Source organism: Mobula hypostoma, chromosome 26, assembly GCF_963921235.1.
Source record: "Mobula hypostoma chromosome 26, sMobHyp1.1, whole genome shotgun sequence".
Taxonomy (NCBI): Eukaryota; Metazoa; Chordata; class Chondrichthyes; order Myliobatiformes; family Myliobatidae; genus Mobula; species Mobula hypostoma.
Window position 1 is genome coordinate 37,756,443 of NC_086122.1, and position 12,434 is coordinate 37,768,876.

The 12,434-nt window shown below is 44.3% G+C and overlaps 1 protein-coding gene across 2 annotated transcripts in view; it reads right to left on the reverse strand.

Moving 5' to 3' along the window:
• Positions 1–12,434, reverse strand: part of LOC134338227 (lysophospholipid acyltransferase 2-like) — an 88,749-nt gene that overhangs the window by 27,944 nt on the left and 48,371 nt on the right. For both annotated transcript variants that reach the window (XM_063033916.1, XM_063033915.1), the window contains exons 4-5: positions 8,135–8,230; positions 3,589–3,644 (exon numbers count right to left, since the gene is read on the reverse strand). In XM_063033916.1, coding sequence (XP_062889986.1) covers positions 3,589–3,644; positions 8,135–8,230 — 152 coding nt within the window. The remainder of the gene's footprint in view (positions 1–3,588; positions 3,645–8,134; positions 8,231–12,434) is intronic.

A 12,434-nucleotide genomic window follows, 5' to 3' on the forward strand; every position in this document is an offset into this window, starting at 1 on the left:
TGCATCCACCTTCTCCTCTGCTGAGAAACTCTTCAATCGTTTGGTGGCAGTTCTGAGGAGACACTCACTTCTGGCCAGTCACACATGGCTTCCATCTTTCAGCAGGCACACTGCCCCCGAGGGATGAAGTTAGTCTCAAATGGCCACTTCCTTTGTCCAGACCATCTGATCACGGCTGCAGTCATCGTCATTTCTTTACTGGGAGCTCAGCAGAGCCCACAAAAGAATGGCTGAACTGAGATTTTGCTGTTTGCACCATTGACAGCATGCCACAGTATTCAGCAGCCAATCTCTGTGCTGCCCTGTTGTGCCATGTTTCATTGGACCTGACTGTTTCATTCCTCGATTAAACTAATTGTTATTTTCTTTGCAGTTTAGGAATTATCTGCTTGTTTTTATATAATTACTTATATACAAGTAACTGCTTACTATACATCCTAAAGGCTATAATGTGTACGTACAAGTTTGCTACGCCTCTCGTGCTTACACAAAGTATGAGGAATTTCTTTAGCCAGTGAGTGATGAATCTGTGGAATTCTTTTCTTCAGGCAGCTATGGAGGCCAAGTCATTGGGTATATTTAAGGCAGAGCTTAATAGGTTCTTGAGTAGTCAGAACATGAAGGGATACAGGGAGAAGGCAGGAGATTGGGGCTGAGAGGAAAAGTGGATCAGCCATGATGAAATGGCAGAGCAGACTCGATGGGCCAAATGGCCTAATTCTGCTCCTATATCCTATGGTTTTATATTTCTGAAAAGCTCTTTGTACTGCATTATTTGAATCATGACTTTCTAATTGGTTCACTCTTATCTATAAGTTTGAGTGGAGAGTTTCCCTATCTGTGGCTATAAAAATAGCTGCTCTCTGCTGGGTGCCATCTTAATTTTATGTTCCTTTGTCTCTCTCTTTGCTTAGTAGACCTCTTTCGCTGTCTGTTCAACTATCTATTCTTAATAAAATGATAATGAAGCAACAAGTTTTGTGCCTCTTTCCTGACTTCCGAAAGAACCTTGGATCAAAAACATCAAATTCCAACGGTATCGTTTGACAATCATGTGAACTCAGCCATTGCCTGCATGGGACAAGGGATCAACCAGCAGCCAAGTTAACAGAATCAGCAGGGAGAAGGTGACGATCAGAGGTTAAAAGGAAATGAGAGCATGTTCCTCAGCCTCAGTAAACACTGGTGCAACCAGGGTAGGAGTGATCATCTCTTTTCCGTCTCTCGAAGACTGCTGGTGCTGTTGTGCACATCTGTCCAAGTACCAACAGCTGCAGGAAGTTCAATTAAAGCTTTTCCATATGCCTACAGTTTTACATGGTATTGCAATATCACGGTCTTTAAGAAAAATTATGGAGACACACTACATTGTTTGAGAAGATTAGCTTGTTGTTTGATCTTCCTTGGATTACATTTTAGGCCATCTCCTCACTTCATAACCTTGAACAGAACATACTTAATCCATCAGTTTGACAGTGGCCAGCTAAAGACTGAGCATACTCTGCCATCTATTTAATTGCAACTGGTCTGGAATCTAACTTTGATTAAGCTTTATTCGTCACATGAACATCGAAACATACAGTGAAATGTGGCATCTGCATTAACAACCAATATAATCTGAAGATCGTGATGGGGGAAGCTCACAAGTGTCGCCATGCTTCTGATGCCAACGTAGCATGTCCACATGTTCAGTAGAACAAGCAGCCAATATGCAACAAGACAGACCCAACGAAAGCAAAAGTAACACACACAAAATGCTGGAGGAACTCAGCTGGTCTATGGTAATGAATGCACAGTCGACATTTCAGGCTGACACCCTTCTGAAAAGGGGGAAGATGCCAGAATAAAAAGGTGGTGGGGGGAGAGAGAGGGGAAGGAGGGTAGCTAGAAGGTGATAGGTGAAGCCAGGTGGGTTAAGAAAGGTAAAGGGCTGGAGATGAGATGAAGGAATCTGAAAGGAGAGGAGAGTGGACCATTGGAGAAAGGGGAGGAGGGGGGTCACCAGGGGGAGATGATAGGCCAGAATGAGGAATAGAAGAGGGGAGGAGGGGGATTTTTTTTAACTAGAAAGAGAAGTTGATATTTTTGCCATCAGGTTACTCGGACAGAATACAAGGTGTTGCACCTCCGCCCTGAAGGTGGCTTCATTGTGGCAATAGGGAAGACCATGACCAACATGTCAGAACGGGATTAAAATGTTTGGCCACTGGGAAGTTCCACTTTTGGCAGATGGAATGGAAGGCTCGACAGATCTCACCAACATAGTGGAGGCCACATCAGGATCACCTTCCCACCCTCTCAACCCCACACCACACCCCCAGGTCAGAACACCCTGAATTCTGGACACGTCAATATCAGGCTTCCAACCTCGGGACAGGCCACCATCAGGCCTGTGACCACAAGACCACAGCCTCGAACACACTGACCTTGGGGATCATTGGCACTTGTCGACAGAGCACGCCGACCACAGTGCTGGTGTTTTAACTATTATTCACCCTTCATCAACTTCAGTTAAACGTATTGATTGTAAAGCATTCCAGAATGCCCAAACGTCATGTAAGCAATTCATGGGGTAAAATTCATACCACGGGAGGAGGTCATTCAAACAATTGTAGCCATTAAAGGTGACAGAGAGCAGCCCAGCCAAGTCCATCTTCTCAAATTTATGCCTCACAGGTTATGGTACATCAAATGTTCATTGAAATGTTCGTATTTCACCATTCTTTCATCCTTCAAGAGGACCACAACCTCAGTGCTGAGTTTGGAGGCTTGTCTGCTTCAATAAGCAGAAGAGCTACGTTAGCTGGAGTCAGGGCTTTATGCTTTGGCATGAGTGACTCTACCAAGAGCCAAAGGGTAGATGCCAGACTAGGAGTGGCCCACCAGTCCTCCAGCTTCGGGGGCTCAGCTCAGGGCTAACAACCCTGACTGGTAAAACAAAGTTGTATGGAAACAGCAATGAAGAAACCTTCTACATCTGAGTGCGACAGTCTTCCCCAGTCTCCCGGAGCTTGTATGACTAACAATGGTGAAAATCGAGAGGAAGCTCCTGGCACAATGAAGGAAGCCCTGAACACTGTCAGAGATGGAAGACCTTCATCGCTGCCCTAAATAGGAAGGGGCGGGGGAAGGTGGGAGGAGGGAGGGGAGAAGAGGTCCTTTCAAACTGTGAATTCCCAATCTGCACTCATTCTGTTAAAAATTATCTCCAAATCTTTCCGTCAAGCATCTTAAATATATGCCTCCTTATTTCCCTTTCTAAGAGGAGTACGTAGTTTTCCCAGAGCCTGCATGGTTGTTAAACTTGGAATTGACTGGAAAATGGAACTCTCAACGCAGGCAACCCAGTAGCAGAGATTAGCAAAGGGACTTTGAAAAGGTATAGAAGGAAGTGCAGATGGAAAGTGGAAGGAGGAGAGTCACATGGAGTGTAAGCACCAGCATTAATCTACCAGACCAGATGCCATTTATGCTTTGAGTGTATCATCATTTTGGGGAAAGGGTAGGTGGTGACTCTGCACCACAATCTTATCCAGACTTCAGACAGATTACAAGTGGAATGCCTGTATTTCATTTTCACTTACTTACCATCATGAAGTTCAAATGCCAGTTTTGTAACTTTCTGTGTGATCACCATTAACGGCCTATAAATAAAGAAAGAATAGATTAGTAGATACAGTGCAACACACGACAAAAGATACAAGTTCCTTTGAAAGTTGCTGTCATTTTATTGAACCAGAAGTAGTGATTAAATCACACCCAATGACAGGGAAACACCCTGGTCTTGCCTCTGGGAGGGTCACATGCAATTGAATCAAATGTCACATTCAGTCAGGTAACTTGTTGAACCTCATACCATGTTGGTATCTACATTGCCATCAATTACTTATTCTCCAATTACTTCTTGAGTGGAGACTTGACTAGTTACCACCCAATAGCACTTTCATCTTCCCAGAGCTTCCTCTCCCTGTTGTAGTGTAAGTGCTGTTGCTATGGGAACTGATATAGAGCCTAGCTATTCTTATTGTGTGTGAACCAATGACAATTCCAGTTCTTATGTCTCCTCTCCCACCTGTTTCTCTGCTCCATTGACTGGGTGTGATGAAATGGGGCAGAGTTAACAAAGAGGGCAAAAAGTGAGCAGGCAACAGGAATTCTGCAGATGCTGGAAATTCAAGCAACACACATCAAAGTTGCTGGTGAACGCAGCAGGCCGGGCAGCATCTATAGGAAGAGGCGCAGTCGACGTTTCAGGCCGAGACCCTTCATCAGGACGACGAAGGGTCTCGGCCTGAAACGTCGACTGCGCCTCTTCCTATAGATGCTGCCCGGCCTGCTGCGTTCACCAGCAACTTTGATGTGTGTTGCTTAAAAAGTGAGCAGGAACTGTTTGTTATCAAAATGCCGAGGAGCACAACTGAACTTTGAAGGGAATTTTACCAATGCTAAAATGATGGGATGAGGAATAATGGGAATTTTATGTGCCACCAATGTTATTGTCTGTAAGAGTGTCATTGCTTGGGGTACAAACCCATTTTTCCTAACGTTGCTAGGTTTTTAAATGAGTTAAAACTGAAGTATACTCAGTTCATGGTCATCTAACTCTTAACATTATTCTGGACAGTGGATAAGATATATTGTTTAATTAACATGGACACGCAGGAGACTGCAGATACAGAAATCTGGAACAACACTCAAAAAGTTGGAAGAGTTCAGCAGGTCATCGGGACCTGAACACCAACGGTCCATTCTCCTCTACAGATGTTGTCTGACCTCCTGAGTCCCCCCAGCTTTTTGTGGGCTGCTGATTAATTGACATGCTAAGCAGATCTAATGGGCTAGCAGCAGGAAGTTGTAAACTCAACCAGCTTCATCATGGACATTAGCCTCCCCAGCGTTCAGGACACCTTCAAAGGGCGATGCCTGAAAATATATATTTATATATATTGTAATTTATAGTTTTTATTTTTATGTATTGCAATGTACTGCTGTCACAAAACAACAAATTTCACATGATATGCCGGTGATATTAAACCTGATTCTGATTCTGAAGCAATTTTCCCAGGTTCTCACAGCCCACCTGGAATGACAGGAACAGTCAGTGCATGCAAAACCCATCAGAACCAGGTTCCTATGAACAACACACCACATCGCAGGCTTATACCTGCTGGCACTTCATCACAGATTCTGAAACTCCTTCCCAAAGTCACCACATGAGTATGTCGACCAGACACTGTGGTGCTTTGTGGAGAAACCCCTGCTACCACCTATTCAATTATAAAACACAGATTGTCAATAAAAGTTGGGGTGGTCAGCATTGGAATGTGTAGTTTTAAATCAGTATATCACAGCCATTTTTTATGATGTGAAATTAGTTTTTCAGCAGCACAGTGCAAAGACAAAATGACTAATGAGGTCTCTGTAGTTAGGGGTCATGCTAACTATGCATGTTGCATTCTAGATGTCTACATATATGCAAGCCTGGGCAGCACAATATGGAGAGCGAGCTGTTACCCAGGTAGCAAACTCCCCCTCTCCACAGAGCTGAATTCATCAGTCAGCATTGAACTGCCTTAGGGATTTTAACCTCGGGGTTTAATCCCAATGCCGTCCGCATGAGTGGGTATACTGGCAAGGCAGTGGAGGTTTGAGATCAGAGCTTCCCTTCTCCTAGGTGAGCTGCCAACCATGACTGATGAGCCCATCTGCCTGAAGCGACTGGTTTTAAAGTGCCAGTAACCAGCCTTTGCCCCTTCTATCAGTAGAAATGGTTCCACTGGGTTCCCCCCCCCCCCAAACCTGGCTATAACAACTTTAAGAAATCTAAAATAACAAAATTAATAAATATTGGAAAATTAATAATGAGGCAGTGTTCATGGACGGTTCAGAAATCTGATGGCAGAGGAGACCTACACATTTGTTGGGAAGTTACTCCAATGACCATCTTTTCCTGACATCCAGTTAACTTTGTAATGAGGTTGGTTATACGCGACTATTCCCACCAAAACCCCCTTCTTCTCCCCCTCCCCACAACAATCCCTCCCAGTGCATGCAGCCCCTTCACTGCAAATCCCAGCTCGTATTCCCGTAGCGAACAGGATCCTTGCAAACGGACACCAGAGCAAGCCAGCCCACAGGTGAGCGTCTGACATTCACGCCACAGGTACACTGCCTCTAACTCAGGGAAGGATGGTCTATACCGTAAACAAAGGACAAGTCAACAACAGTGACTACTATAAACAAACATGTGCTGTGAACCCGCTTACTGTCAATGAAAATGAATGCACTCGTTGTCATTGGCACAGTAAAGTTACCAGTCATTCTATGTGTGAAGCTACTGAAATCAGCTTCTTTCAGAAACCTGATGAAGGGTCTCAGCCTGAAACATCAGCTCTTTACTCGTCTCCACTAACCTGCAGAGTTCCTCCTGCATTGTGTGTTACTCCTTTCAGACCTTAAATCACCCACGTTATGGTAACTCTGCCGTGGACAGTCCCAAGACCAGCTGCAAAAGGGGGAGGGATAGGCTTGAGGCTAGCAACCCTATCCCGTAAAAACCCAGAGCTACAGGAAAGCCTACAGAAGTACCAAAGACCTCAGCCCTGGAGAGGAAGGATTTTTGCCTGGAGAGGGGCTTGCGTCTAGAACATAAAAGCAGGGAGGTAATGTTGAGGCTTTATAAAGCACTGTTGAGGCCTCACTGGGAGTGTTGTGAACAATTTTGGGGCCCTTATCTAAGAAAGGATGTGCTGACATTGAAGAGGATCCAGAGGAGGTTCACAAGAATGATTCAGGCAAAGAAAGGGTTATTGTATGAGGACTGACTGATGGCTCTGGACTTGTACTCACTGGAATTCAGAAGAATGAGGGGTGATCTTATTGAAACCTATTGAACGTTGATAGGCCTCGGTAGGGTGGATGTGGAGAGGATGTTTCCTCTATTGAGGGAGTCGAAGACCAGAGGGGGACATCCATTTAGACCATAAGACCATAAGACAAAGCAGCAAAAGTAGGCTATTTGGCCCATCGAGTCTGCACCGCCATTTTATCATGAGCTGATCCATTCTCCCATTTAGTCCCACTCCCCCGCCTTCTCACCATAACCTTTGATGCCCTGGCTACTCAGATACCTATCAATCTCTGCCTTAAATACACCCAATGACTTGCCTCCACTGCTGCCCGTGGCAACAAATTCCACAGATTCACCATCCTCTGACTAAAAAAATTTCTTTGCATCTCTGTTCTGAATGGGTGCCCTTCAATCCTTAAATCATGCTCTCTCATACTAGACTCCCCCATCATGGGAAACAACTCTGCCACATCCACTCTGTCCATGCCTTTCAACATTCAAAATGTTTCTATGAGGTCTCCCCTCATTCTTCTAAACTCCAAGGAATACAGTCCAAGAGCAGACAAACGTTGCTCATATGTTAAGCCTCTCATTCCCGGAATCATTCTAGTGAATCTTCTCTGTACCCTCTCCAACGTCAGCACATCCTTTCTTAAATAAGCAGCCCAAAACTGCCCACAGTACTCCAAGTGAGGTCTCACCAGCACCTTATAGAGCCTCAACATCACATCCCTGCTCCTATACTCTATTCCTCTAGAAATGAATGCCAGCATTGCATTCACCTTCTTCACCACCGACTCAACCTGGAGGTTAACCTTAAGGGTATCCTGCACGAGGACTCCCAAGTCCCGTTTAGATGGAGATGAGGAATTTTCTTCACCAGAGAATGGTGAATCTGTGGAAGTTGTTGCCACAGGTGGCTGTGGAGGCCAAGTCATTGGGTATATTTAAGGTAGAGGTTGATAGGTTCTTGATTAGTCAGGGCATGGAGGGTTATTAGGAGAAGGCAGGGGATTGCAGCTGAGACAGAAAACGTTATCAGCCATGATGAAGTGGCAGACAGACTCAATGGGCCAAATGGCCTAATTCTGCTCCTTTATCTTATGGGCTACACCTGGAGACAATTTGAAAGACTGGTCAAGGACAGAGGACTCTGGTGAGATGGTGTTGGCGGCCTTTGCCCAAGCCCAAGATGGGCTTAAGAAGGAGAACATGTTATGGTGTAAAGAGCAATCAATAATAGCTTCAAATTATTAGCACTGAGTGTACTTCTCCCCTGCTTACCCAGAAAAGTCAGCAGACCACTCCTTCCCATCCAGGATGTAGACTCGGATGATTTGACAGATGGTTAGGTAGGTCATTGCTACCAGGAAACTGTACCTGAAAAAAAGTAATGAACAGTGGTCAGACAGAACCAGCGAGCATTCGATAGGATTACCAGAGATAACACTATTTGATTATCTTTAATTGATATGTACCAAAGTTATTCTCACAAAGAGTATATTCAGTGTTTGCTCTCCAAAGCTGCAGACAGCTTCATCACTGAGTCCTTAATTGCTTCAGCTTTAAAGAAGGCAAAATCTCCACAGTTCACAACCAAAAGAGGAACCAGTATGGATAACCTAGATGATAAGAACTTAACTTCACTCACCTCAGTACTGAACTGATTCCACAACCTATGGACTCACTTTCTGGAGGCTCTGTGTCAGCACCATCACCATCACCTCCAGATGGCTATGGATCAAGAGGTGTGACCCGTGGACCAGTGCTGCTGGGACATAGGCCGGGACCTGATCAACCCTGGCTGAGTTGCCTATGTGAGGGTGCCTGATGTTGAAAGACCCAAGACCAACACGTAATTGCATTTGTCACATTATTGGCTAGAAGGGCTATTTTATTAAAATGGAAAGACGCCTCTGCTCCCACTTTGATACAATGGTTCTCTCAGGTGATGTTATGTCTTGGTTTGGAAAAAATTAGAAGTTGAACTTTTGATCCTAGATTTGACTTGGAGAAAAGGTGGGGGTTTTTTGCTTATTATTATCATTTGATTTGAGTTAATAAAGATGGTCCTTTTCTGATGCTTGGGTATATGGATTGATTAGCGGTTTGATGTCTTTTTCTATGGAAGCTTGTATGGCATATAGCTCCGGGTTTGTGCTCCAAATGGTTCTTTTTCCCCCCATTTTTTTTGTTATTAGGGGTTTTTTTGTTTTAGTTAGTAGGGGTTCTTTTTTTCTTTCTTTCTTTTTTCCAAAAAAAAAGCTTTAACATTTTGTGTTTTTAAAATTATTATTGATATACTGTTCAGTTTGGTTGATAGTTTAACTCTTGTTCTACATATGGATATGTTGTCTTGATTATTTTGATGTATTTTTCTCTGTTGTTGATTTTCAATAATAATTAATAAAACGATTTAAAAATGAAAATGAAAGACCCAAATCAACCGATGATCCCAGGTTACATCACTGATGATGTGTCCAGGTGCATCCACTGAAGTTTCTCAGCATCAAGGACTCTACAATTCATGTTCTTGGTATTTCTAATTTATTATCATGAGGGGTTTTTTTGTATTTGCAGAGTTTGTTTTCTTTTGCACACTGGGGGCTATTTGTTAGTCTTTGCCTGTAGTTTCTCACTGTTTCCATTGTATTTCTTTCTTCTACTGTGAATGCCCACAAGAAAATGAATCTCAGGGTACTAAATGGTGATATATACATACTTTGATAATAAATTTTCTTTCCTACAGTATAGATCTCAGTGATCATTCCACTCACTGTTAAAGCCCTCGCATCTCTCCCTGGCAAACCCTACTATCCCTTCCCATCGATCCTCCCAGCCCCCAGACACGGCTTAGTTGAATTTGGAAGCTGAGTCAACATCAGGTGATCTGATGGATGTTATTCTAACTGTAGCTGGAGTTTGTCGTGGCAGCTTCACACCACACAGTGGCCTTCTCACCCTTTTCAAAGAGCAGTTAAGAGACAGTCTTATCCAGCCCAGGTTGGCAGGGCAGATGGTTTATTTATGGCCACTCATGTGCTGTGGGTATTGCTGACATTTACCACCAACCCCTACTTGTCTTTCATCCATTTAATACAAGTGAGCGACTTGCCAGCCTATTTAAGAAATCAGAACTAACAAAAGTGAGAAAGAGAATGAAGTTCTTTTCGGTATTCTGCAGATAGTTTTTAAGATGAATATAAATTCCTTAGCGATGTAAATTTCTGAGCTGACTGCTTTCTCTGCTGTTTTCTGAGAGCACATTATTAATTGGGCAGAGAACTCTAGAACTTCCAATGTATCCAAAAAGACACCACTTAAAGAGCAATAGACAGGCCTGGCATGATGCAAAGCAAGCAGCCAGGAGAGGTTGTGGATAGGGAAGGGAAAAAGGATTGAACAAGAGCAGTCTCTGGGAGAATAGTGAGTGGTTGCAGGAGGTGAGAGGCAGTGGCGAAAGTTGACAATTGGGTAAGTGGGAATTCAGTGGAAATTTGAGGTCAGCAGCGAGATTACACAGTCGAGACGTGGGTGTCAAGAAATCAGGGATGGTGGTGGTGGTGGTGGTGAGGAGGGGATGTGGGGACAGAAAAAATGTTGGGGTACAGATTCATTTATGTAATTATAGAATCCCAATTCAACAATGTTACAAGGGTGTAACCAACCCCAACAGCCTGTCCTGATCCAATCACAGACACCATGGTCAGGAAAGGACAGGACAACAACATCTCAACTTCCTTAGGGTGCCAAGGAAACTTGACCTGTCCCTGTTGACCCTCATCAATTTTTGATGCACAATAGGAAGCATCCATCAGAAAACAGGTACAGGAACCTCAGGACTCACACCACCAGGTACAGGAACATTGCTACCCCTCAACCATCAGGCCCTTGAACCAAAGGGATGACTTCACTTGCCCCGTCATTGAAATGTTCCCACAGCAAATGATCTCACTTTCAAGGACTCTTCATCCCACATTGTCAATATCTAGTTATTTATACTACGGTTTCTCCTTTTCGCGTTTGCACAATTTGTTGTCTTCTGCACTCTGGCTGAACGCCGAGGTTGGGCGGTCTTTCATCGATTCTATTATGGGTATTATTCTATTATTGAGTATTCCCACAATAAAATGAATCTCAGGGTTATATATGATGACATATATGTACTTTGATAACAAAATTTACTTTGAACTTTGATGCATTAGAATATACTAAGGCAACTGCCCTGCCTAAGAATGAAAGAATCTGCAGAGGGTTCTAGACACAGCCCAGCACATCATGAAATCCAATCTTCCCTCCATGGATTCTGCCTACACTTCACTACCCCAGAAAATCAGCAAAGACCCCACTCACCCTGACATTCTCTCCCAACAGCCAGCATGCATCACGAAGCTCAAGGTCAGCTTCTATCCCACTGTTTTAAGACTATTGAATAGGCCCCGAATATGATAAGATGGACAATCTACCTTGTCAGGGCCTTGCACCTTATTCTCTGTCTGCACTGCACTTTCTCTGTAACTGTATCAGAATCAGAACTCCATCAGTATCAGGTTGACCAACACAGACATACATTGTGAAATTTGTTGTTTGGCAGCAGTACAGTATGAAGACAAATATCTGTACACCACAAAATTAAATAAAAAGTGCAAAAGGTGAAGAATGACGCAGGGCTCGCGGACGATTCAGGAACCTGATAGCATGGGGAAGAAGCTGATCCTAAATTCTGATGTGAACGTCAGGCACCTGTACCTTCTCCCCACTGGTGGTAACAAGAAGAGGGCACGTCCCAGATGGTGCGGGTCTTCGATGATGAGTACTGCCTGAAGATATCCTCGATGGTGAGAAGGGTTGTACCCACGTTGGAACCGGCCGCGTCTACAACCCTCGGCAGCCTCTTCCAACCTCGTGCTTGGGAGCCTCCCGAGGAGGCTGTGATGTAATCAGTTAGAATGCTCTAACCATTTATTTTGCATTATACTACCCCGATGTACTAACATGCTGAAATTACTGTATGGATGGAATACAAAACAAAGTTTTTTCACTGTACCACTGCACACGTGACAATAATAATCTGGTGGTTGTCCGTCATGTCCGACAATGACAGGAAACCCGTGTGTGGGGAGTTCTTAAAGTGCAAAAGCCATTGTACTGGGGCAGTTCCACTCCCCCGACATCAGAGGTCCGGGTCCAGTGGTACGAACGACATCACAAACTGGGGTCTTCCTTGGTTGCAGAGGATGACCATGACATCTTCTGTGAGCTACCATGCTCTCTACTCTCTCTGGAGTGTTGCAGTACTGACTTCACACACCAGGACAGGCACTCCCTATCTCACAGATGAGGCCTACCGGCTACCTCACCAGGCTTAGCCTGCCTGTCAGAGGGGTGTATGGGGGGGTATGTGGTCGCTGCTGTCACATGCAAGCAGCTACTTGGAGCCACAGATGAGAGCTGAGCATCCAGCAGGGCCTGAAGGAGAGTGAGCGGCGTCAGAATAGACAATACAAGCCCCTTCACCAGAGGTGTCACCTCTTCCTGGACACACCATAATAAATAACGACAAGAATAAACTGATCACCAATTA